At 35.5% G+C, this 27,640-nt stretch overlaps 1 protein-coding gene across 8 annotated transcripts in view; it reads right to left on the bottom strand.

Moving 5' to 3' along the window:
* FOXP2 (forkhead box P2) overlaps positions 1-27,640 on the bottom strand; it is a 632,923-nt gene that overhangs the window by 52,230 nt on the left and 553,053 nt on the right. For 3 of the 8 annotated variants that reach the window (XM_081038539.1, XM_081038538.1, XM_081038540.1), the window contains 5 exons: positions 15,564-15,701; positions 14,254-14,415; positions 12,163-12,382; positions 4,229-4,442; positions 2,415-2,519 (listed from right to left, as the gene is read on the bottom strand). In XM_081038539.1, coding sequence (XP_080894665.1) covers positions 2,415-2,519; positions 4,229-4,442; positions 12,163-12,382; positions 14,254-14,415; positions 15,564-15,701 — 839 coding nt within the window. The remainder of the gene's footprint in view (positions 1-2,414; positions 2,520-4,228; positions 4,443-12,162; positions 12,383-14,253; positions 14,416-15,563; positions 15,702-27,640) is intronic. The other 5 variants (XM_081038544.1, XM_081038542.1, XM_081038543.1 and 2 more) reach the window with 3 other exon arrangements.

The raw sequence follows: 27,640 nt of genomic DNA, 5'->3' as shown, positions 1-27,640 counted from the left end.
TGATACCAAAGTAAAACTCAAGCTATACAATTAATTTCTAGTGAATTTTAGGAATAAAAACGCCACAACAGTATTTTCTCAAAACAACTTTTATAATAAACTATAAAATTTCTGGTGAATAGATAAACAAGAAAACTGAGAGCTAAAAAAAATCTTTCACAGCTTTTTGACTTGTTTAACGTTTTTGTTCTAAGACTCTCCATTCTCTCCACAAGTACAAAAGAAAATCAAAATCTTCTTTCCCAGAAAATGTCTATTAGTGATGATGCCTTCTTCATTTCACTTTTCACACAGTCACTAAGTAAACTTTTTTCTGAATAACTGAAATTAATTTAATAAAATTATTACTTTTAGTCTTCAAATTTCCCACACATTTTAAGAAAAAAGACAATACCAGTATGGAAATATGTCTGTTTAATATTTCGTTTCAGTACAGTATACCAGTATTAACTCTGTTAACAGAAATTATCACAGGTATTTGAGTCAGGAAATCTAAAGCATATCATAACAAAAATGGACCAAAAAAAAGGCCTAAAAATCTACTGTCATTTGTTCTGTCATCCCTATAAAGTTAATGGGTTGGAAAAATGGTCAGTCTTCTGAACCAAAGTTGATATTTAATTGAAAGGAAATTATTTTTTAAGTGTAATTTTTGAGTTTTAAAAAATACTAGCATGATTATGAAAAAGAACCATGGAGGGTAAATGAGGGTTCCTGTTCATCTGCTTGTTACTAATGAAAGTACACCTAAGTATTTGAGGTGACTAAGTATTTGAGGTGCCCCTTTCTAGGTGCTATAAAGGAAATCACATTGAAGGAAAGCTGTGTACATTTTTCTTAAAGATTTATTTTGAATTTTGTCAGAAAGAACAACTTGAGGCAATAAAATATATAATGATTGGGTTAGTTCTATGGCTGAAGTTACCATACTGAAGGAAGAGTAGCAACGGTTCTCTCAATAACCTTAACCATAAGGAATAATGTAACAGATTGATGAGGACTAACATATCCAAATGACGAAATATGAAACTAGGGGTTAAAGAATTCATATCCCTATATTCTGTCTTTGTTTTAACAAACGCTATTTTTCCTCGAGAGGAAAACTTTAGAAAAGTTACCTAACATTTTAAATGCTCTCTGCTTAGAACATTTGAATAAGTTTCATACCCAACAAAATGGTACTTTACAACTATTTTGGTACCATAGGAGTACACAGTTTCATTTCAGGATGTTTAAAAAAACCTTAGTAATATAGAAAGTGAATTTTCTTTTAATTGGTCAGGAACAAGAAAAGGTTAAAAAAAAATCCTTGTGGAAGTCTTACTGTAATTCAGTGATGAAGTTATTCTGATGCCACGTACTCGTGCCTTGTTGTGAAGGTGCTTTGCTCTATACCCTGTAGTCTACCATTTGTAAACACACCTTTTTGATGTTTCTGCCAACATCCTGGCAACAAAGCAGTGCAATTTCAAATGAGCTAATTAACTTAATTGTTGATGAAGCATGAAAGAGTTCATTCACCCTGTTAGCTGCTCCATGACAACATAAGAGCCTCAGCCTGTGAAGTTACTTATCTCCATAAACCTATCTGTAGCTCTGTGCTTATATCTCTTGTAGACTGGAATTGAGCACGGAAGATGTTTCACGAAAGACACATATTTTCATTTGAAAAAGAACCCCTTAAGAATAAAAAAAAAAATGTCATTCTGTGAAGAAATTAAGGATACACCAAGTTTTGATTTTAAGCTAGAGAAGCCACATAATCTATCATACATACATACAGCCATGTATGTTTCCTTAGGATTCCGAAGGCACCAAGTATCAACATGGATAAAATATAGTTATCTTAAAACTTTAGCTTCTATCAACTTTCATTTGTCTATTCTTGTTAAACATGCATTTTTAAATAGCATTATTTAAAATATGGAATATAGAGTCTGCAATTTAAAAAAGTAAACCTATAAGATATGTCTGTTTAATATATATATATATATGTGTGTGTATATATATGTACACACACACACACATATATATATATATATATACACACATACACACACAATGACTCTTCACATAATTTTACTTCAAATTTTTATTGTAAACTTGAAATTTAAGTGAACCTGGCAAACATATCTCCCAATTTTTAATGACTCTCTTACAGTAGGCTAATATTTTTCAAACATTCAAACACCTGTATTGAATGATGTGTATACATTCTCACGAAAAGGTGAAGAAGAGTTGACCCCCTTAGCCTGACCTTGCTGACACACTGAGTGGAGCACACAGAATACTTAGAGTGCGCCTCACTATGGACCTTTACTTTCCTCCTTCAGCTTCCTTTGGTTTATTTACAACAACGTGCCTAAAAGTCCAATATATTCCACTCCCTCCCCTGAAAAGAAGTAAAAACCTACTTTAAAAACTGTCCAAAATCTTCACAAATGTTTTCACAGCCTGGCCATTTGCAAACTCCATGGCCATAGAGAGTGTGGGAGGCCCCAGGCTCCTCGTGTGACGAGCTGTAGCAAAAGAACATGGCATCAGATTCATCTCAAAAAGCCATAATCGTTGCAGGCTGCTAGCGCCTGTCAGGTTACGATCAGTGACAAACAGGTCAAAACAGGTCAATTCAGCTCAGAGCAGTCAGAAAAATTTAATCGTTCTATTGAATAGTTCAACTGCCAAGGCTAGATGATGTTCCAATTAGAGGAGAAACAGAGCCAAAGATGACTGTTAATAAAGGATGAAAACTAAGAGGACTGTATAATATCATATGCTAATCCTGCCATATGACCTTAATGTAACATTTACCTCTAAATAAAAAATATATATTCTTATGTGGTTAAGTGAAAAAAAGAAAACTATTTCTAAGAGAGTAATAAGATTTTTGAAATGCTCTCCTTAAAAGAAGATATGGACCTTTAGGATCATTTAAATTGTTTAATATATATGTGTGAACTACATATATTAGTAACTATATATATTGATTTAAAAAATATTACTTTGAACAGTGTTCACTAGCTATATCCTTCTATAATTATTAAAGACTTTTGATAAGTGAGTATTATATCAGAGAGAAAGATCCTAGAAATCAACCAACTTCTGAAATAGATAATCATCGAATTAATTTCAATTAAAACAATAGTGTGAAAGCATCAGAGGCATACCATTTTATAATAATGCAAACTAATAAGAAAAAATGTTCATGGTACTCAAATGAAAACCAGAAACATCACCAATTGTAACATTCTATTTTAAACTGTGTTGTAATTAAAATATCTTTGAAGAAAACTTGTTTATGAGAAAGAATTAGTTGCAGCTAGGCCGATATTCATATTATATACCAAAATATTATCATTTTACTACACTTAAATTTGAAGTTTAGAGGTATGTATCATATGAGCCTCAGGCACTTTGTTAAGAAATCCTACACTATGGTTTCATCCTTTAAAAACGTATTTTTCATGTTGAGCAGTATTTTAGTTTACGTAAATACGTAAGATTTACGTAAGTATATCTTATGTAAATTACTTTAGAAGACTTGATTAGATAACCATGTCTGAATAAATGGTATTGATGGACAAAAGTACATGGGTGCTCCTCCTACAAAGGCAGTCTTTACACAACTAAAATAAAACAGTGAATTGAAAAACTATCTAACATGTACTCAGTGTTGGTAACTGAAATCAAATACTTTTTTATTTATGGATTTTTGAGGCAACTTTATTCAAAAAGTTACCACCGTAAATTTATTTTTAGAAATAAATATTTTTTATGAATTTAAATTTATAAATTCCATCATATTTATATATTCCATCATATATATTTTCTGCTTTCTTAACACATGTGTGAAACATATATTAAGGGGGATATATATGCATCTTTATTTGAAATTGGCTAAGTTAAAAAATGGTAAAATGTTCTCATAGCATTCAGGTTAATCACAACATCTTAGTCATAAAATATATTGATACAATAATTCCACATACACCTATGAAAAAATAACTTTTTTCAGGCAAATTCCCACTGTACCCATCAAACTGCTAGTATTTGAACTGCCTTTTGTAATGAAAAAATAATTTATACAATAAATAATCTAAAGGTCTCCATTTAATTCGCTGTTTTACACATTTTGCCTGTGAAATGGAAATTATAATTTTGACTTTTATCAATGGTGAAGGTAAAATTTTGTGATAGATCAATACAGAGTAAATCTCAGGAGATTTACCTGTCTCGCCTTGCACTGAGAACTGCAGACTGTCCATTCACTATGGAATGATGGGGTATCGGCGGTGACGCTTTGGAAGTGGTGGAGGAGGTAGTCGAGGAGGAGTTGTTGGTTGTAAGGTCCAGCCCTCCATGTTTGATGCCATTGTCTTCCATGCTGTGAACTCCGGTCACTTCTTTCCACAACTGCTGAATCTCAGCGGGACTTAAGCCAGCTATAAAATGAAAAAAAGCCCCACTAATATAACAAGGCAAAGTTCATGTGATGAGATTAGAGTTAGTACTGGATTGAGGCCAGTAATAAAAGTGATATTACCAGCATAACTAATATACAATAATAAGCCACTTCACACCATCAGCACCATTGCCTTTCTCTTGAAAATCAGTTATTTGCTAAAGAGTACCAATTTGGAAATAATACTGGGAATAATAGTGTTCGGTATGATATCAAGGATTAATAGAAAAATCCAGCAAGTTTCATCTGAAATTAAACCACTCAACTTTTAACGGTAGATTTTACTTACTGCTAGTATTAAGTTTCATCAGTGAGGAAGTGAAAGAGAAATAGATTTGGAAATAAGACACATCAAGAGAAATGAAAAGAAAAAAAAGAAGTAAGGAGAGAAAACAAAAATGTCAGGGAACTATAGTAAACGTTCAACTCAAAACAAAACTTGATTTGACAACTATCTGGTTATTTTGATATTTCTCAGAGAGGGAAATGAAATAATTGGATTTCCTTTTGAGGTCCTGAAAAAGCCAATATGCTTAACTACATGGATCAATTAAGCAGATAATATCTAAATTTCTTCATTTTATGACTGATAGAATAAATCCACTACTCATTTAAAAAAAAAAAACTCCCTGCTTCAGATTATGCAAATTTACCTGATTTATGAAGAATGAAAATAAAAAAAACTAGACACAATCTTTTAGCTTTTAACTATAATTTTCAAACAAGGAATTGACAGACTGTTGTTTACAGTATTTGACTTATAAAATAGTATTTATATGTGCCAATGCTGTGCTTTCATATAGTCTTCATATATCCTGTGCTCTTTAATCCTCATTATAATCCAATGGAGCTGATATTTTTATTATTCAAAAAAGAATCCAAGGTCACAAATCTTATATGCAGTAAAGCTGTGATTTAAATCAAAGCAGTCTGACTTGAATACCTTTGCTGTTAAAATAGTATATTGAAAATATGAAAATGACTGAATGAAGACATGCAGGGGAACTGCGTCTGTAATTATAATTGCTATCATTTATTGAGCGTCTATCCTGGTGCTCTCCATTCACAATCTCAATTAACTCACCTAAAGTTAGAAGTCATTATATTTTACAGACGACGCTCCATGATGATTCCAATATGCAGATAATTTGGGGGAAAGTTGTTAAAAGTCAACTAAGACCTTACTCATGAGACAATGTTTTCACATCTACAATTTGCTTAGCTCTTTCTATGGATACACAACTATGACTAAGAAACAACTAGCCCATCAATTTTGTACCGTTTTGCACGTTTTGTGAGTTTGGAAGTAAAGATGATTTGCAAGAATTAACATTTTTCCAGCAGTCATATAACAAGTTCAGTATCGCCTACGCTGTGTTTTATGGAACAGTACACTTCTAAACACTGTCAGTCTAGCAGATCGAGGCGGTCTGTGGTCACTGCCTGGGACCCTTCTGACTCACCTTAGCATGAAAAACAGTTCTGAGATGTCTAGGAACAAAGAAAATGAGTCTCTTTTTGTAACTCAGTGTTTTACAAATATATTTGAGGAGGGAAAAATAACAACAAACCCTTTCAGCAATTACACTAATTCCTTTTAGTCTTAAACACTAGACACGGGCCTAGGACCCATGAAGCGATCGCCAGCCCTTGGATTGCAGGCTGCCTATTTATAACCCTGACAGATTTTTCAAAGCTGCCAACTTCAAATGAAGCTCCTGTTTATACAGCCCCCCATGACCCCAACTCACTTCTCTACTAGGTCTCTTGTCTCTTTTTTAGTCAACAGATACTTACATACTGCTTCTGCCATGCCAGTCCCTTTTCTGAGGGCTTCACATATGATAACTAATCTAACACCCCACCCACGATTGCTGCTGCTGCTGTTGTGATCCCCGGTTCGAGATGAGGATACTGAGGCACAGGGAAGTCCAGTAACTCGCTGTAGAGGTCTTACACAGCAGAGGCCCCGCCCGTTTTCAGGTCGTCACTCCCACGCCCACTTCCCAGGACTTCTTCCCTGGCCACCCGTCTACAAGTTCAACTCCTCCCATGTCTTACTGGTGTTTTATTTCTTCCTGTCCTTACGTTAGAAGTTTTCTCCGTAGTGCTTCTCACTTTATATTTTCCTCTATTTAATAACTGTCTTCTTCACTAACATGTAAGCTTTGTGTTGGCAGAGATTTTTGTCTGTTTTCTTCACTGTTTTCTCCCCAGTACCTGGGGAGTGCCTGCAGTGAGTGCAAGCTGAATGCGTGTTACTTAAAAGATCTGTTTAGCTGACCAGAACACTAGTGTACTGGCCGGCATGATCTGGAAATCAGTGCACTAGACCATCACGGAATAACAGTCAACTTAAAGCCTTAAGTGAAGATTATTCAATTCTCTTAATCATATATTTCAAGGATATATACCCACTAGTGCTAAAAAGTTTCATAATGATGTAATTAAAAAATTCCATGACCACACAAAATTGAGAAACCCTATATTACTTTTGGATGATGACTTGGGTTTGTTCTTCACTGCCAGTACTGCAAATCAGCATTAAAAGGTTTGTTTTTCCAGGAGTTGAATGAATGAAAAGATGAATTCCTAACCAAATTGCATATAATACCATAGATAAAGCAATTAAATAATAATTATTTAATATTGGAGTCAGTTTGTGGAGTAACTACTGGGTGCCATACACTGTGCTAAGAATTAATTAAAATTTGATAATTTATATCTAGATTACATATCCTCGGGGCACATAGGTTTAAAAATTTCAATGGTTTTAATTATTGGTAAAAATTACATTAGCAGCTCTGTCACACTCAAAACTAAAAAAGTTCTGTCAATGCCCTTTCATTTTCTGTGTCCAATAATTAGTTTTTAATGTTAAATAAAAACATTTTATACATTATGATATAAGGTAAGTCTACTGTGAATTTTTAATTAATTTCTTTACTAATACTCTGCTTATTTTCTAGGGTTGCTTACAGTTAAAAGTACTAAAAGCAAATTTTGGTAGAAGTATTTATAGCATCCATATATTTTATTGAACCAATTTGATATTCAGTAATTTGAATTATTGAAATATTAGCATGTAATTTTTACTTTTTGTATTAGGTTTTATATTTTGAAAAACTAATATGTACACATGGCCAAAATAATTAAATCACAGAGGAGGGTATATATTGCAAAATTAAATTTCCCTACCTGCCCTGACTTTGGGTGCCCTGTTTTCCTCTCCAGAGGCAACCATATTCCAGTTTCTGGGCTATCCTTCAGAGATCTATGTGTTCATATATAATGTGTCAAACCTTACATATTACTGATTTATATAAGACTAGGGGCCTACTACAACCTATAGGTACAATGCCCATCTTTAAAATGTATGTTTAATGAGAGGTGCACCGAATACACATTTTGTCCAGATGCTGAATTACGGGGAATAAAAATTGCTATTTGGCTGAAACTGAGACAGGCAGATATCACCACCAAAGCAGGAACTTCTGGGAAACAGGAATACATTTGATATAAAAGAAATTCCTACTATGATTTTAATATGATTTTTCTAGGCTGAATTTTGAAAGTTTGCTATTCTACTACAAAACAATAATCTCAGTATTCCTCATCATGAAATTTTAATGTGGCAAAGTTGACATTCTGTTTTTTAGTCTTCCCTCAAGATATAAAGAATTGACAAACAGAACTTGAATTTCAAGTCTTATGGCATAAATGAAATTAAATATGTTTTTATGTATGCATGCTAACACACTAAACAATTCTGTAACAATTAGAATTATGATATAACTTAATCTCTATCTTTCTATATTTTTTATATTTTATCAGAAACTAAGTCAACACACTTTTAATATTTCCCTATGTATTTATTTATTTTTAAGTTAGTTTTAATACATGAAATTAACAGCATTCACAGGTAACTTTGTAAAGTTTTATTCCTGCAATAATAAATGTACATTTTTTCTTCTGCTCGCTGATGGTGTTTCAGCAGGCAAAACCCCAAAGAAAATGTTCCCCCCATGGTACTAACTAAAGACGTACTGAGTACTAAGCTGGCAACAATAATTCTCCATGACATGCATTGTTCATATTGCTGTTGCTGTTACCCTGATAATACAGGGGTGATCTATGGAAGCACATGATCACAGATTAAGCAAAAATTCAAGTATGGCAGACATGGTGTTCAAGTAGGCATTTGGCTACTGCGATTTCCATAAGCAGAGAATCAAGTCAAAGCCAAGTAACTGATTTGGCTAAATACTGATGTCAACGAACTTCAGCACATTCCTAACTCAGCATAAAGGACATTATTAGATTTTATTTCAAAAGATTTCATTTTCTTATTATTCAACAGTTCTCTGATTCCAAGCTCTTCTAGTTCCACAAAGTGCTAGTTCAAAATAGTGCTGGCTCGATATATAATTCCCTGTTTGGTCTTTCAAACTGGTAATGGATATGTCCTATTTTAAATAATTTTCCTAAATTCAAAAATATGCAAAAAGTTGGAATGAACTATAGATTTTACTACATATATTTTAGTCCCTATAGTCATAGTAAACCTGTAAATATATTATATATTGGGATACACTGACTTCTATCTTATGTCAAAAACACATCAAATTTAAAAGTACATGCACAATAATTTCCTAATTTCTAACCTGTAGACAATGGTTTCAGTCATGAAAATGTGTCTCTAAGTAATTACCAGTGGACATATGAACTATACTTTCTATGTAGTAAGCTGCTTTGTATTCAGTATTTTATTCGAGATTGATTTACAAATCCATCCTTTTTAATTTGATTCCTGTATACCTAAAGTCACTCTATACACATACTTAAACATGGTAATTTAATTGCCTATTTTACATTAAACTCAATATTATACTAATATTCATGATGACTTTAAATGTTTCATATTTAAAATAATTTACCTTAAAATGATAAAAATAATTGTATCATTTTGCCATATAGAGAAAAATGTCTGTATACCTCCTACTCTTATCAAATTTATCTGATTATCATATACATATTTTTTATACAGTTGAGAAACGTAACTTTAGAAGCAGCCTGAGGAAGCTGTGTTAAATCATGGGAATAAACATTTCAAAGATGGTATATTTTTAAGAACACAATGATAACATTATCATTGGGTATTAATCCTACTTGGTTTTCGTAAGGTTTTTATTCGTGGCTAATCAACCAACCGAAACCTAGTATAATGTGAACTGGGAAACTGATAATTAAAATATTTAAAAAATATATATTTTTATCTGAAATAACGAGTAAGTAAGGCAGAAATGATTCAGGGCTTATATTATCTAACAAGTACTTCTTTACGTTCTCACACTCTAATTTTGGGATCCCAGCACAGCATTATGAAGTCATGTTGTTTTACTGTATGTAGCTGGTTTTTCCGACACATTCTGTCTGCGTTTGACTGATGGGTCCCCATGATGTCAAATTTTACACTTCTCATCTAAACAGTGAAACACAATAATGACTCTCTTCCCTTTTGTTTAAAATATGAATTTTCTGCTAAAACCAGATATGTTTCCAGATTTACTTCCTTTTCCTCAACGTTCTCCATCCTGTGCATTTTATCTCTCATATATCTTATAGAGAGTACAAATTAAAAAAAAGATACTTCTGTCAAAAGACAGCTCAGAAATGAGAGAAAATTTTCATCTGAAAACTATTAGAGTGGTTAGTATCATAACTATAATAAATATCCTTGTTCAGCAAGATATTCGTTTGTGTTTATTTATTTTGCAGTCTTATTAATTTTTTTAATTACAGTTGGCATTCAATATTATTTTATATTAGTTTCAGGTGTACAGCATAGTGGTTAGACATTTATATAATTTATGAAGTGATCTCCTCCATTAGTCTAGTAACCACCTGGCACCATGCATAGTTTTTACAATATTATTGACTATATTCCCTCTATTGTACTTTATACCTCTGTGACTATTTTGTAACTACCAGTTTGTACTTAATCCCTCATCTTTTTCACCCAGCCCCCAGATATTTGTATGCTTTTTTTGGAAGAAGGTAGTTTAACAAATATATTTCAAGTAAGTTACATTTTGTTTCTATGAACATCTATTTTAAACTTTCTTGAAATGTTTGTTTGAATGGTTTTACTCCAACAAAATCATGGTAGATCATGCTTCTCTAATGAGGAGATTTTCGTATAATTAGATCCTAAATACAGATTTCATTTAAATTTTTCTGAAAAAAATCAATGAGATAATATTTTTGCTTCTGTATTAAGTGCAGTTTCTACCAAAAAAAATATGTTTGCATTGAATTGATTTATAAATTCCTGTCTTTTTAAAACATTATTTCTTCATTTGTCCTCAAATTGTAGTTATTTTTCTAAAGAACAATAATTTGTGAATAGAACATTTATTGCTATGGTGACACCATGGTTTATTTCAATTCTCTTTGGAATGACACGGAAAAGTGGGTTTTATTGCCCTGTTTTTCTTTCACTATTTAAACTTTCTTTCTTGATTACCTAGGAGTGATTCAATCAGGTGAATTAGAGAGTCTGAAGTCAAGTGAAAGGGAATTCTGGGAAAAACAAGCCAAGAAGACAGTAATTTGATAAAGAGAAAAACATGTACCATAATATTTTTAATTTCACGTGACATAAACAATGATTATGTGCACTTTACTGACTGTATTTTATTTGCCTAATTTTAATTTTTGTATGTTTAGTTGTTCTTGATTTTCTTCAGTGTATCTTATAGAGTCCAAAACATGCACAGCAAATACTGCTACCATGTGAGGCCCTCTGTAACAAATGTAATCAACTCAAAATAAAGTTAATTTGCATTAAAGTTTTTTCTAACAAAATACAAATGCAAATTAGAATATGTTTTTATGAAGTTTGACGAAATATGACTCTTACCAGCACTGAGAATTTTAGCGTACAAGGAGTCATTTTGTTTACCATTGTTTTTCATTTTTTTACTTAGAACTCTTTCTATTTCCCTAAAATTAAGTGTCAAATAATAAATATATACTATTGCAGTATTGTATGGTGCTATATTATTTTAGAGTATTGTATTATTGAAATACAACCAAAGTTTTCTTATCAGAAAAACAAATAAGAACACAGCTGACAGCTTTTTAAAGCTATAATTTATAGCACATGTATAGGCAATATTGTTTTAGAGACAGTAGGCTCAGTCTGGCCCCAGGATGTCTGATAGGATCCCACAGAGCATAACTAGGATTATGATCTGTAGGAATACATAAAGCCTCATTTTTACATGGGGGCTTCAATTTAAAGATTAGGAACTTCTATCTTTTCCTGATCAGTTGTCTGCCAAAACTCCGATCAGCTCATTTATGTTAAATGGGGTGTTGTTAGCCCTCCCACTAACCCAATTCTCTGCAGATCTTCGCTGTATGTTTAATAGTGCTGGAATTGTGTTGCCCTTATAAATTGTTTTCTGCCTTATGACCAATAAATGCACATTTAATATCCAACAAATAAACTTGAAAGTAGAATGCAGTAAAATTTCTGAGTCTGAAAAAAATGTCTCATGCAACCAATGTTAATAATATTTCAATGGTAAACTTGAAGGTCATCAAAACAGAAATTTCCAGATACAAGGTAGACAGGCCATGAAACGTAGAGGGTGCAGGATTAGGACTGAGTATGTATCACGTCTTGTATGTACCTTGGGGCAGCGACTGGACCGGAAGTGCTGCCTGGCCTGGTGGGATGGAGATCAGGCCCTGGCGCTGAAGGCTGAGCAGATGTTGCTGCTGCTGCAGTTGCTGCATCTGGAGAAGCTGCTGCTGGAAAACAAGCTGCTGGGCCGCCAGCTGCTGCTGCTGCTGCTGCTGCTGCTGCTGCTGTTGCTGCTGCTGCTGCTGCTGCTGTTGCTGCTGCTGCTGCTGTCAAAAAATCCAGCCGGTCAGCAGCAGAGAATGCTCCTCACAGAGGCTCCCATGCAGACATGTGCACCCCGCTCACTGTGCACCCCGCTCACCATCCACCCCTCTCACCGTCCACCCACCCACTGTGCACCCCAATCACCGTCACCCCTCTCACTGTATACCCTCACTCTGTACCCCTCCATGTACCCCTCTCACTCTGCACCCCTCTCACTGTGCACCTCTCTCACCATCCATCCCTCACTCTGCACCGCTTTTACTCTGTACCCCACTCTGCACCCCTCCCACTGTGCACCCCTCTCACCTTGCACCCCTCTCACCTTTCACCCCTCTCACTCTGTACCCCTCACCATGCACTCCTCAGTCTGCACCCTTCTCACTGTGCTCCCCTCACTCTGCACCCCTCTCACTCTGTACCCCTCTCACTGTCTACCCCTTTCACTGCCCCAGTGAGTTTTTGAATGACCATCCCATGGTCAAAGTTCAAGGGCAGGATGTGAGCAAGTTCTAGATTTTGAGTTGCCTTTCTTTCAAATGTTACACAGCAGCAGAGAACCAAAGAACTTGCATTAAGAGTATGGGACAAGGTCTAGAGAAAGTTTATAACAAAGGTCCAGACTTTTAACAAATCCGCTTATTGCAGATGATAATGAATTCATCTAGACTAAAAGAATAACACTTTGTACAGTCAACTTCAACGACACTGTTTTTCTGCCACTGAAGAAGTCTGATCTGCAGAGGTTCAGGAATGCGGTCTCCAGTGATCTATTAGTAAACTAGGACCTAGCCTTCATTGGACAGGCCTGTTAGCTCTCTCTCCATCCCTCTCCTCTCTTGTTGGAATATATTAAAGGCAGACTCATGTTCAAGGCAAAAAAAAAAAAAAAGTGCCCTTGTTATAAGGAGAAGCATAACTTCCAATTTCGTGAGGCATTACAATACAAACCCGAGTTCTTTGGGCTCGGGAGGGTAGGAGAAGGCAGTCACACTTCAGAGACAAGCTGCTGTGGAAGACCTTTCCTTTTTAGTTTGGGGAAAAGAGAAACTTGTGATGCGCTCACTGGAAAACAGACTGCATAATGGAGCAAGTCATGTGGACTGCCCAAAGCCTCCGGAGAAATAAGGGAGCAATTTCTATTCTGCCGTTGATGGCTGTCTGAAACTCTATTCACAAATCCAAACAGAATCAAAGCCTCAGGAGGTCAAAACTGTTTCCTGGACGTTTGCATAATGGGCAGCTTGAAGACAACGCTCTGATACCTGCTGATCAATTTAACTACTTCAACATGTTTTGTTTGTATTATGTTTGTATTTGATGCAGTTTGCTGACAACTGCAAGCTAGGCCTGAGAAGCCAGCCTGTCAGTTTGATTTATGAGCATATCAAACTGGAACTTTCTACTCGCCACTCCAAACCTACAGTAGTAGTTCATTAATCAGGGGCCTGTGACTTTGAAATCTGTGCTCACCCAGTTCCTCCCCTAGTCCCCCACCGACAGCAGGCCAAATTTGCATGCGTGCTCTCTGAGCTGCAGCGCTGGAGAAAAATGAGGTTCCCTCACCAACTTGGATTCTTGGCGAATACAAGATACTCAGGACTTTGTCCACACACAGCTCGTTCTCTGCACACTGTACTCATTAGTGACCATTCGGCAGCACCGGACTGCAACTCTCAAGTCCCACGCTACAAAACACGAGAGCAGGAGAGTTCCACTGTCGCGGTGCCTAAGCTCGGTGCAGACGAAGCCCAGCGCGCGGCGCCGGCCGGAGCCTCGCGCAGGAGGGTGAGCGCCGCCCCGCGCAGGCCCCGCCCCGCGCAGGCCCCGCCCCGCCCCGCGCAGGCCCCGCCCCCGGCCTCCCGCCGGCTCCTACCTCCTTGGCCTGCTTTCCAGGGTGCGGCGGCGGCGGCGGCGCCTGTGGCTGCGGCTGTGGCTGCGGCTGCGGCTGTGGCTGCTGCTGCTGCTGTTGCTGCTGCTGCAAAAGCTGAAGATGTAACTGCTCTTGCTGTTTCTTGTAAAACTCTTGTAGTTGTTGCTGAATAAACCATTTTGACTTTAATAAATAAAGGCAAACGTTTCATGTATTACAAATCTCCTAAACTCTTCTAGACTGGCATACGGTAGAGGATCCATTAAGATCCGCCTCATAAGAACAACAAAAATATGCGTTGGAGTCAAGGAGACAGATCTACACACATTTCTTTCCAAGGCAGATGAAAATTTCCAATCCAGAATCCAATAAATCCTAAACAAAAGGGTATAGAAAAGTCTGTATTCTAAAGGGCCAGAGCCAGATGAATACCCTAAATTATTACATCAGAAGTCCCAATAGCGTGTACAAATAGGTTATACTCTACCATTTCTAAGACCCAGATACATAGCTACGTAGAATTAAGTTGTCTAGTTCTTATTGGAGAAAAAAATGTAATCCATCAGACGTACAGAAGAATGTCAGACAGAAATATCAGTAACTGCCCTGAGGTCATCATCATAGGAGATAGGAAAGTAATTAAATATGTAAGGATTCAGGTAAAACATTATTTTCTCTATAATAAGTAAGTCTATAACATAAAGTCCACTTGATATACACTGAGGCTCCAATGATGTACATACTCGGTTTTTTTTTTTTGGTTTTTGTTCTTGTTTGTCTGCTTTTTAAGATAAATTTCATGAACTGGTAGCTTAGCTGTTTAACTTTGTTCTAAAAAAGCAGGTACCTCTCTTCCTAAGAACACATTTTCGAAAAATAAACCTGGGATGGTATTTTCCCTATTGTAACAAATTGTCAGTTCAAACTTCATATTCACACGAACTAAACAAAATGCTAAAGTGTTAGTTTTTAAAGCAATAATCATCTATAAATCTCTTTGTACTGTTATTGGCAAGTCTACAAAGCAAATGTACCTAAGCATTCGGATATTTAAATTTGATTTATTCCATGCTGACATTACAGCTTTCTCTGCTCTTATTCTAGATTTTAATAAATCTAAAAAGACCAAGGGATTTAATTTTTCTAAATTTTATCATACAGCTCTGCAATTAAAACACTACATTTATGTGCTAATATGCTGATAGGTAGTCCCTTCAAGTGGAGAATGAATTGTCACATGTGCCCATGGTGCTGTCAGCGTGGGTGCCTACCTAATGCCATGCTAGTACACCAAAGCAGGTAACCCACATTACCTGCTGCAGCATCACTGCCTGCTGCTGCTGGAGAAGGGCCTGGAGCTGCTGGGGAGACAGGACTTGCTGCTGGAGGATCTGCTGCATTTGCTGCGGGGTGATGACCTGGGGGGTCATCATGGCCACCGACACGGGCACCTTGACCAAGGTGGGGGGTGGAGAGAAAGAGAGAGAGGGCAAAGTCATAACCAGGTCTGTTAGCATACTTCGCAGCTCTATGTCATCTCTAATCATTCCTTAGCAATGATGACCAATAATTTTATGTAACCATTTAATAATAATATTAAAGTGCCACAGTATTTAGATACTACCGTTCCAGATGCATCAGAGTTCATCAGACTCTATCTTTATGTTCCACACCTCTGTGTATTATGCAAAGGTGTTCGAACTTTGACTAGCATAGTTACAAATAAATAATTACAAGTCACTGTTCTCAATACTTCATAATTGATAATGTCGATGTCAGTGCTATAAATGAGAAACTTTTTGCAATTGTTTAAAGGTATGATTAAATAATAAAGATTAAAGAATTGAAAATAATATACCTGTAAATATCTGTCATAAAAGCTATTAGAAAGAATGTTATGTAGAGTGTACTTAATCATAAAACATAATCACCATCTTCAAAATGTCGTGGTCAGACAAGTTCGCGAACTTTCCACCCTGCATTTACACGGGGAAAAGTTCGCGAACTTAACTGAATGACCTTCCATGTATATGTAGACTATAATACTATTAGGAAAATACATATAATACATATTACTACTTGAGTACATGTAGTAACTCCTACAGGAGATACACAGCTACGTAGATAAGTCCTCTCAAAGAAAGAATCATAGCCTAGTATTCTAGCTTCTTCTTTGAACATTTTCTTATTTCAAGCTAACCAAACTTATACCAGGAAGTCCAGAAACCTAAAGATTACACAAAGGTTATTTATTAGATATAAACAAAAAAATATTTTGCTTAAAATTTCCTTTCTACTGTCTCCTTTCTCTTCATGGGTCTGAGAATTAAAAGAGTCCAAAAAGAAAAGGAAATAAGGAGTGAGAGAAAGAAACAGAAGAGAAAGGAAAAGAGCAAGGAAAATACAGAATAAGGGAAAGCTAGGAAGAAAGTCCTAGAGAAAGAGAGAAAAGATGTGGATAGATGGGAAAAGGATGGCAAGAGAGGTAAACAGGAAAACCTTGCATACAAGCCTGAGGGAAACACTAGCTTCCGAAGCAGCCACACTGTTTGAAGGCATGGCTTGTAGTACTAACTAGCATGTAATCAAACTGGTCAATTCGCCAAGTTTGTAAACTTTGAAAAAGCAATCACTTTCTTTCCTAGAAAAAAACAATTTGCTTTTACTGTAAATAAAAGCAAGTATTTATATAAATACTGCTTTAGAACAAATTCTTGGGAAAACATGTCTGAAAACAACAACAACAAAAAGATTAACAGACGTGGCTCACGATTTATTTTAATAGCCATTTTTAACGCAATCCAAACTTTTCAAGTCTGGCACTTGATGTTATAAAGAAAAGAGAAATTAATAATGAAAAAGAAGTTAGAATAAAAAAATCAGGGTGGATTAACTCCTCTCTGAAGTAAAAAACTTCATATTTAATACTAAGAAAGAGCTATGTCTTTTCTATCCCATGTTGATATCTGGACTCATGAAGTAATTATATCTAATTTTGTAAAAGGAAGAAAAAGAATCATATTTTAACAGAAAGGAACTCAAAAGCGCTTTTCAAAAATATTTCTGGATTTTTAAAGAACACACTGACATACTTGTAGTCATTTGTAGTAATTTGAATTTATCATAATAAAAGGCTTTCTGGAATGCATGCTGTAAAATTAATTCACCTAACAGGCTGCCCAAGTCTTCAGTTGTTTAAACACTCAATGGTCAGTTTACTTAATTGTTTGTTCTCTGATAAACAATAGAATGACTAAAACAAACATTTTGGGGAAAAATTATCTATCTACAAAAATGCCTTTTCTTCCAATTATCATTTATGTCATACTGCCTCCAAATAACAAGGAATCAAACTGAATGACAGAGAAAGACAGACATGCTAAACTTTAAAACGGCTGCCAATCTAGAAAAATACATAGATAGATGATAGAGAGATAGATAGCTAGATAGATAGATAATTACATATATGTAGATAGCTATACACATACATATAGATATATACATGTAGATATGTACCTTCTATAAGGTCTATTATGTGCTGAAAAACTTGCCACAGTTCTCTCACCCAGCAGCAGACCCTTACCACATTTTAGCATATGCAGTGTTTCCACTTAATTGTCTCTATATCTTCAAGTAAGAGTACTTTATGTGTGATTGGTAACAAACACACTTTGTAAGGAAAGCTTTATGAAGAAGGCATGCAGTAACACACTTTAAGTTTACAGTCAGATTGCAGTGCATAACAAGCATGTTACCCTCCAGGTTGCTGCTATTGTGACTGATTTAGTGTACAGACAGTTGTAAGCAGGTTTTCTACCTTTGCATTCTGTAGAGCTCATTTTCCGTTTCACTATGGTTGAACTGTTTTTTAGTTTTAAATAATTTGTATTTCCCTTACAATCAAGTTTATGACATGAAAAAAGCCACATCGCTGCCATCCTAAAATCACGTAAATCCCACCATGTATGTGACGTCCTGCAGGTTGTGGCCCACCCTCTAGGATACTGCCATTTTAAACTGACGCTATGCAGACACAAAGATATGCAGAAGGATAAGCCACCCAACACGCAGATAACTGAACATTTTACTTCAGTGAGATACGTACAATAACACAAATTGCAATGAATTATATGGAGAACACAGGTGCACTTCTGAGGGGTTGCCAACATTACAGGCATGCCAATACTGTCGTCTCTGAAGCCACGGACGTAAACTCACCCAACATGAAACACGTGAGGCTGCTAAAAATTTAACTTATTTTGACAAACAGAAAATTTGTTTTTCTTACAATGAATGGTAGTGTTATGGTAGATGTAGACTGCTTGGCTTGCCTTGTTTAGAAATTAATAACTTCCAAGTACTTCTCTATTTTTAAGTGAGTCGTTTTGGGGACACATTTCCTTTATTTCTCCTTTATCACTTCCGTTACTGTCCCATTTCATTTCTTTGTTACATGAGCTACTCTAGGAATTCACTGAGAAAGATGGAGATGAACTTAGTACACAGATTTTTTTTTTTTGAGATTATGCTACTTAATCAATATTTAAACAGACAACACCAGCATCAGATTTGAAGTTCTATGGGTAACTTTCTAAAATATATGTACCTTAGCAAGTCAAGTATCAAGCTGAAGAAAATATTTTCCACTAGTTATATTATTTTATTCATGCAAATGTTTTAACGAGGGGCCACAATTTAGATGTGTTGTAGAGGCGGGCAGGGAGAACTTAGCTCCCATACTTTCTGCTGAGAAGTCAAATCAGAGTCTAGCTGGCTCTAAGGGAACGGGATAGATTATGCAGCTACCCAAAGCAGAAGGAGCAGCTGGTTTTAAATGGGTGTCCTAGTGAAAACTGTAGTCTACCTATTACAATCTTTAAAAGTGAAGGGAAGAAACACAGTCAACACTGGTTGGTGGATTTGTTTTCTCTCTTGGTATTTACTAAACTGACAGATGTGAAAGTCCCTACAATGATGCATCAAGTAAGGGTTCATTTACTCTATTTATTTTCTCATTAGATGAATTAAGCACAAAGCCTGTGTGCTGCTCTGTGCACCCAGAAGTGCTGGGTACATGGACATAAAGATAGGGCTATAGAGTCTGAAAAAAGTGGTGAAAATTCTAGAAACTAAAATGAGTCAAAATAGTAAAAGTCAAAGGCATGTAGACACGACCTTAGAATAGGCAGGTCATGACGAGATTTTAAGAAAAATCATGAATGTGTTTATATTAAACTTCTAAGTATGCCTCAATGAAAGGGTCAAAAAGTTATTAAGAGACAATGCAAAGATCATGCTTCCCCTCAGGTGATTGTAACTAGTTATTGTAAGAGTCATGGAGATGAACCAAAATTTTTATTTGATATAATAAGAACACCGTCTTTTTATAATCTAGTTCAGCTGGAGCATTTCTGAATGTGTTGGGTTTGAATATTAAGCATGTCACTTAATTACACATCCCAATTATGTGTGGGTGATTGGAAAGGTTTTAGTATAGTGTCAGTCCAATTCTTTCTTCACTAAATGTGAATTGGGAAAAAAAGTCACAACCTTTTCTTGAGGTAGATGAGATTTACAGTTAAAAACATTACATCCTTGTTAGCAGAGTCAGCCAACTACAGGCTCATGGATCCCTTTATTCTTTCCTTAAAATGTAAAGACAAAGGAAGTCCTGACCTCCAGGCCCTGGTACTTAAAAAAAGTATGTAATGCTATTAGAATTAACTGCAGTATAATAAATGAAAAACTTATTTTCATGTTCTAGTATCTGCTTCTATTTTAATAGACTATTGATAGGAAATATTTGATTGTACACTCTTTGATAATTTTTTTTCTGTTCACTTCTTTTCTCTCTACACTGTATCTATAGTTTATTTTAACATAAGAAACTATTGTACTGCATTGCCAGCTTTGGTCCAAATTCAAGGCCTGGTTACATGTATAACGTCTAACATAATAATAGCCTTTCAAAAGCTTCCTGGTTTTATGGTATTAAAAAGAACTATCCATGAATTGAGTGGTATTTGTAGGCTTTTCATCAAGTACTGAACAGGAGTATTTAAAGAGATCGGGGATGGCCACTGCATATTGCTATTTAATGCAATCTTGTAGCAGCAGGAAAACAGTGTGACAGGATCAACAGAAAGAGCAGCATACTGCAATAATACACACTGATTCCTTTCAATCATGATTCATCACTACTTAGTTTCTGCTGTAGTTTACGACACTAGTTTTAGCACCCATTTAATCACTTTAATAAAGCAGAATGTTTTCTGTTTTGGAAAGGAGAGTTTGTCCAACTTTTTATCCTTCTCTTCATGACACACAAATATTTCAGAAGAGAGTACAGCCTTTCCTTTGCACTACGGTGAAAACGGGGCTGCTCACGTAGGTGCATCACTGTAGAGACCAGGAAAGGTGATATATACTGTGCCACACCACATGTTTAAAGGGCAGAATGCAACTTCTAATCTCACTCTGGCTAATCAAGCTGCTCAGATTATTTCACATACGTCTTTGGTTTAGGCCTTGACATGCCCTTGTTTTTCTTTCTTCTCAAAGCGAAAGTTCCTCTCTTTGATTAGCTGAAACATTTGCATGGTCACTACACATTTTTCATTTTATAAATCATTATGCATTAGCAGTCTTGATCGCCTAGCTTGACTAATCCTGACGAACTGAAATCACAGCTGAAGGTCAAACTCCATTCCACTGCACATTCATATTCAAACAAACCTGCGCCATTGTTCATTAGGCTTCTAAAACCATTGGGAAGAAGTTACTGAATATCTTACACTTATTCCTCATTCTTTCCAAACTTAACCTACTAATGCTTAACAGATGATGGGGCAGAATACACACCAAATCAGTAACACTTTGCAACTGGAGTGCCTGGTTTTATTTTAAGTTGTAAAACCTAGAATATAATCAATAATTACACAGAATTAAAATACTTGAGTGCTTAAGCAATTTGAGAAGGAGTTGCACTGTTTAAAAAGAGGTGTATTTATTTGTGAAAATGATGTCATTTATTTGTTTAGTAACTTAAAATGTTGATACGGCTAGTGGGCCAGATCCATTCCTTGGAATTAAGATCTTGTTCAAAATTACTGGGAGGCTAGTTTCCTGGGACTGTGCTAATAGTTAATCCTGTTTATTTGTCTACATCCATAAATATTTCCTTTTAAATTTTAAAATGAACTTTAATATGCCAGATACAAAAACAAAACAATTGTGATTTTGATGGAGCTCACAAAATTAGCCCAAATAATATTAATTTCAACAAAAAGCAAGCTGTCCTGATAAAAGACAACTCTCTAAGAAAGCAAAAATAAATATAAGAAGGAAGATCCTTTCATGCTTTCATAGGCGCTCTCGTAGATTGATGGATGATAATCATCTTAATTTCACTGCTCTCCAAAACAAAGAGCCAGAAAAGGCAGCAAAAGACACTAGCCATTCATTCCAGGACCTGCACAATGCTAATTCCAACATTTAGCTGCATGGTTTTCTGCTTGATGTATCAGAGCTCAAAAGATGAAAGCAGAGAAGTAATTGCTCTCCTGGTTCTTATTCTTCGCTGACAACCCATAAATTTAATTTTACACACACATTCATTTACATTTTCAAGTATATGACATGATAATTGCCAGAATATAACACCTCCATTCCTGTAGATACAGCAACTCGCTGATTGACAAGTGTGGTGAATAGAGAGGAATGGTGGTTGAATTGCAGAATTTTTTTTCTTCTGAAAATTACACTTAGAAGGGCTAACGGTAATAAGCATTTATGAAATAGTCTCACCATAAACATCTGCACATAAAATGAACAGTAGAACTCAGCTATTACAGTTTCTCAGCTTTTTTGTGCGTTACACTGAACTCTACCATCGAAATAGTAAAATTACCAACAGCTGATCTATTGAAGCACAAAAGTAGGAAACAGTCCATCCTCAACGCTGGCTAGATCTGGTAGTTGTTACACTTTCCAATCACTTACCACACTGCAAAGCAATAGGATATTTAGCCTGCTTAAATATATTTAATTACATTTTGAAAAAAAATGGTTCGCTATTTTCCAATAAAATGTACATTCTTTCTGAGTCTCACGAAGGGGACAAGTTATTCTACAGAGAGAAGTAGTTACTGATTATTTTTAAGTGTTTCTTGACAAAGACTTATATTCTTCCAAAGCGTCCTGCAGCTGGGTACACTGATTTAGCTCTCCAGCTCACCATGGTGAAGGCTACAGACCGACTTGCTTTTCTTTGGCTCCAAAGTTCAAGAGTGGAACAAAGCCCTCTAAATTGGATCCTGATGAGAAAACATGAGCAACTTCTCAGAAGAATTTCAGATCATTAAGATGCTCTCACTGTACTGGGAGCTGCTGAGGAGGCCGTGTGACTGACAGAGGCCAACGTCAATGGAAGAAGGCCCTAGAAAAGGGGAAACTGAGGTCGGGTTACGAGGCTGCTGGACTAATGACTGAGCGATCACTTTCTGTGAATGCCCTGCCTGCTTCGTACAGGTCAGACGAGATCATGCCCCTAGGTGGTGTGTTGCTTAACATTTGCTCTTAGAAGATATGTATCTGGGTGAAAGAACCATAATATTCCAACCTGCATGTTTTGCCTCATGTTACATAACAATAATATGTCTACCCACAGAATTAAAAAAACATACTTTAAGTTACCTGCCCATAAAGGTTCTTTACAGGTAATCGAAAGACGTTACTAATCAATTTTTAAGATAATTTAACAATATACTAGCATCTCTAAAATGTGTAACTAAAGTCAATTCTTCGATTAGTGTGTCTCCTAGGACAGTTGTAACCTATTATCTAAAGAAATAGTGTAAGGACTTTAGGCACAAAAAGTGACACTTAAACTTTCAGCACAACATATAAGAGAGACACATGGTTTGAACATAGTTAATAAACATTCAATGAAAATTATCAAAGCAAAGCCTCAAAAAGATCTATCAAAAGGATAGATTAAAAAGTTAAAGCAAAACCTCACATTTTAAACTCGTAATTTCAAATAGCAGGAGGTAGAGTTGTGTCCAGAATTCATCCTCAAAACAATCTAGCTGCTTGGTTAATAAAACAGCCCTATTTCATTCATAGCTAAAACATTTCCCTCTAACTTCTATTTAAGACATATGAAAGTACAGGTAGATATCAAATCCTATTATTATGAAATACCATTTTTTTATGAAAGCAAAGGAACTTCATCCATGAATAGCTTAAACCTGGCCTATTCTATAACATTTAGGTTAGATTATAAAACTACCCTAGGTTCTATTTATATCTTATACCTCTATTTAATTTCACATTGTGAGATATCATACTGTTGTAAATTATGTTGGATAGAGTACTATTTTTTCCATAGTTGCCCCTATTTTGTTTAATAACTGACTTTCCATAAGATTATAAAGCTGTGTTTAAGATATAGTTTTGCTCATCCTGTCTCAATAGACTTTCACGATTACTTTTTACCAACTGGTCCCATGGAAAGGCTTCTAGCATTATAGGTAATGTAAAGTCCATTAGGTCAGGCTCTTCATAGCATGACATGCAGTAAATTACAAGTGCTTCAAGCAGCTCAGTGAATTATAGTTCATCACTTTGAAAGGTTTCCCACTACAAGACCACAGATAGCAGATCTGGCAGTTAGGATCCAATTAACACCTTGGTCAGAATAATCAGATTGCACGTGTAAGACTTGTAGAATTCGTTTATTGCTTCCATGCATCTTCTGTGTAGGTAAATCTGTTGCTGTTATTTCAAAGCTTTGAATCAGTATTTCTCTTGCCATTAGGCTATATTTCAAGTTCTTTTGCAGAGCGGTGATGCAGTCCCCTTATTTCCGCAATTTAGATCACTTGTCTTGTAGATATTACAGCTTGAGAAATGGTTTGTTATGGTAGTTTTGTTTTGTGCTCTTATCGTGTCATTGTGTGTCTAGAAACAAATTGCAAGCAATTTTTACTAAGCACATTTTATTTGGTGTATCAGAGACAGTTTTCTCCAACACGATCACTGTGAATCTTGCATAACAACCCTAGACACCACAAATGGCATATGCAATGACATTTACATGTGTACTGTCATACAAAACTATTTCCTGCTACACTGAATATAATACCATGACTGAATGAAAAAAAAATTCTGATTTGGTGATATAATTTTTCTAGCCATGGTCAGTTATTTAGAAGAGGTCCTTCAGGGAAAGACTAATAAGGAGAGAATATTATTCTCATATTTGATAGTTTTGGCCAGTTCTTTGATAGCTGGTTTAGTCACACTTTCAAACATTATAGCTAACTGAATAGATATCTGGAAAGAATAATCTGACCAAAAGGATGATAAGGGCTTTTTTTTTTTTAAACGTGAGTATACAAATTCCACTACTGCAATTTTTAAACCACAATGGTCTAATAAATTTTCATAAAGAAAAAAAAGTCTAATAACATTTCCTGAAATAGCATCATATCCAATTTTCAGTGAAGCTTATTTGTTATAAATTACTGTTTCTTTATTCTCTTTTATATTATACCTAATGCAGATTTAAGTTCCTAGAATCAGAACACGTTTGAAATTCAATATGAATTGTCACAGTACCATGAAAACAGTTACACACATTCTACTTAGCAGATGTATTAAAAATGAGTATTCTTTATAGATAAAATCTAAGTGACAATACTGGACCTACTGATTGAAGATATGCCCCAGTTTGGTTTTACACAGATAGCTATTTAGTGATTAGTGAAGATAATACAACTAGTATTCACAGTTTCTTTTCACAAATGGCCATTTCTTTTATATATATATATATATATATATATATAGATAGATAGATAGATAGATAGATAGATAGATAGATGTATCTATCTATCTATCTATCTATCTATCTATCTATATCTATATCTATATCTATATCTATATCTATATCTATATCTATATCTATATACACAACTATACCATACTAGAGGGTCAATCAGATAATGCAAAAAATAAAACTTTCTTCTTATGAATGATGATAAAAAACAATAGTAATGAAGCTGTAGATATCAACAAAAAGCCTGGTCGCAGTGCGAGACTTTGAAACCTGAAAAATTCAAGTTGAATATTAGGTCTCTCAGTTGTTTGCCTTGTCACTTTGGTTAAGCTATTTAATTTCTCTAAAACACTTCCTTTGGCAGTAAAATACAGGTAAGACCATCCTTTCACTTGGTCATTCTGAAGACTAATTGTGATAATGCATGTAAATACTCAATACACAGTAACCACTCAAATCATCTTCCTACCCTCCTTCCCTTTTTACCCAGGTGAACTTCTCCTCCGAGAGATTTAATTACATGTAATAAGTTGCCTCACTTAATACAACTGTAATGCTAACAGAGGCTATCCTACCTGCAGTCTACACTCAAACTTAAACTCTAAAAGCATTACAAAATTTGGGGACCTCATAATCTATTCTGAATGCTTATGATATAAACCCCTAAAATTTGGGTTCTAACTCTTGCTCACAAGATTCCTGTGTCTTAGGTTCAATTCCCTAGTTTTGGTTTTGTCTCTACTAGTCATCCGGTTTTGTTTGGTATCTAGGTTTAATCTTCCTCCAACTCTGGCTCTAGGTTCTAACCATTTGTTGTTTCAACTTGTTAGATAACTTCTTGAAGAATAAACTCTCCCGTAGTCATTCATTCATCCAACCAAAGTCTGCTACCTTCTGGTGGAGGAGGGGAAGATAAGTAAACGCACAGTTAGAGTTTAATGTGGCAAGTGACACAATGGAAGAATGCACAGAAGAAGTAGGGCAGATAGCATCATCATGGCATGATGAAGAAAGGCTTTCAAGAGGAGAAAATGCTTAAGTTGAGTTTTAATGAATGAGCAAGAATTAGGAATGCGGGAAAGGCTTCTCTAGGTAGAAATGAGGCATGGGTGGAAGCAGTGGCGAATCATTCCTTATGGCCAGGGTACGGGATACGTATAACACACGAAAGTAAGAGCCTGACTGTGAGAAGGCCATGGCTACTAAATTTAGAAGTTAAAAATGTCTTCTATGAGTATTGCTGGAGTAACAGGTTAGAAAATGTAAAGATCCCTAAGGATTTAAGAAAAGTAGTATGACTTTTCATACTACTGAATCTTAATTCCTCAAATTCAGATTTGAATTTGAGGCATATGCGTGGCAAGAATGTTAGTTAGGGAGTTATTGTGGACATTTCAGATTACTTCAGTATGATAGAGAAGAAAAGAGGAGTTGAGAGAGGTTAAAGAATTAGAGCATACAGGATGTAATTGATTATATGTAGAAACTATGAAGGAAAAGGAGCAATATAGATGACTCAGCGATATCTGAACAGATGATGGTCTCATTCATTAAGGTAAATGAAAACAGAAGGAGAATTAGTTTTGAGTGGGAAGGCAGTGAGTCTGATGTTGGGCATGTGAGTTGAGGGTCTTGTGATATCACCAAGTAGGAATGTCCACTAGGCTCTCACACAGGTGGTTCTTGGACCAGAAATTGATGGACTCAGATTTTGATTCAGTCACTAGTATATCAATGGTAGTTGTAGTAATAGTGTAGATGAAGTTACCCAGGAATCTGTATGAAGTGTGTAGAATGAGAGCAGAGGGCTGAGCACAGAATTCTGGGAAGTTAATTTCCTAAACAAATATTTATTGAATACCCATAATGTGAAAATCATTTTGCTACGTGTTGAGGAAATAATGGTGAACTAGTAACATCATCCTTCCTCTTTGTTCCCTCCCTGTCTTCATTTCTTTCTTTTTCTTCCCTTCCTTGCTTCTATCAACGTATGTTTATCAGTCACCTACTAAATACCAAACACATTCTAAGGATATTATAAGAACATAAAACATTCCTATACTTGCAAGTATATACTTTAACGAAGAAGAAATAAATTAGATCACTTCTAGACAGAAATAAAGAAGGTTTAAACCAGGAATAGTAAGGAAGATCATCTTAGGTAGTATGGTTAGGAAAGATCTTTTTGAGATACAGCATTTAAGCTAAGACCTGATGGATGAGAAGGAGCCACATAATGATAGGATCAAAGAGGGTTCAAACTAAGGGAGAACAAGCTCACACAACCTTAACTTGACCTCAATTTGACCTAGAGCAAGAAAGTGAAGTAGAGATGAGGCTGAAGAGCCCAGTAAGGGCCCGATGTAACCTCTGTTTACATCCTAATAGAAGAGATAGGCAGCAAATCATTAACTGTGTGACTAATGACTTAAATAGCAATCATAGAAAGTGATCTAAAGGGGAAAGCAAACAACAGAAGAGCACTATTATTTGAGGGCAAACAGGAATCAGAGCCTGGGAAGGATAGTGAGAAGGCCCAGTTTGGGAAGT

The sequence above is a fragment of the Rhinolophus hipposideros genome (genome assembly GCF_964194185.1).
Source record: "Rhinolophus hipposideros genome assembly, chromosome: 25".
Lineage (NCBI taxonomy): Eukaryota > Metazoa > Chordata > Mammalia > Chiroptera > Rhinolophidae > Rhinolophus > Rhinolophus hipposideros.
The sequence above is the reverse complement of the archived record's forward strand: the minus strand, read 5'-3'. Positions and strand labels throughout refer to the sequence as shown.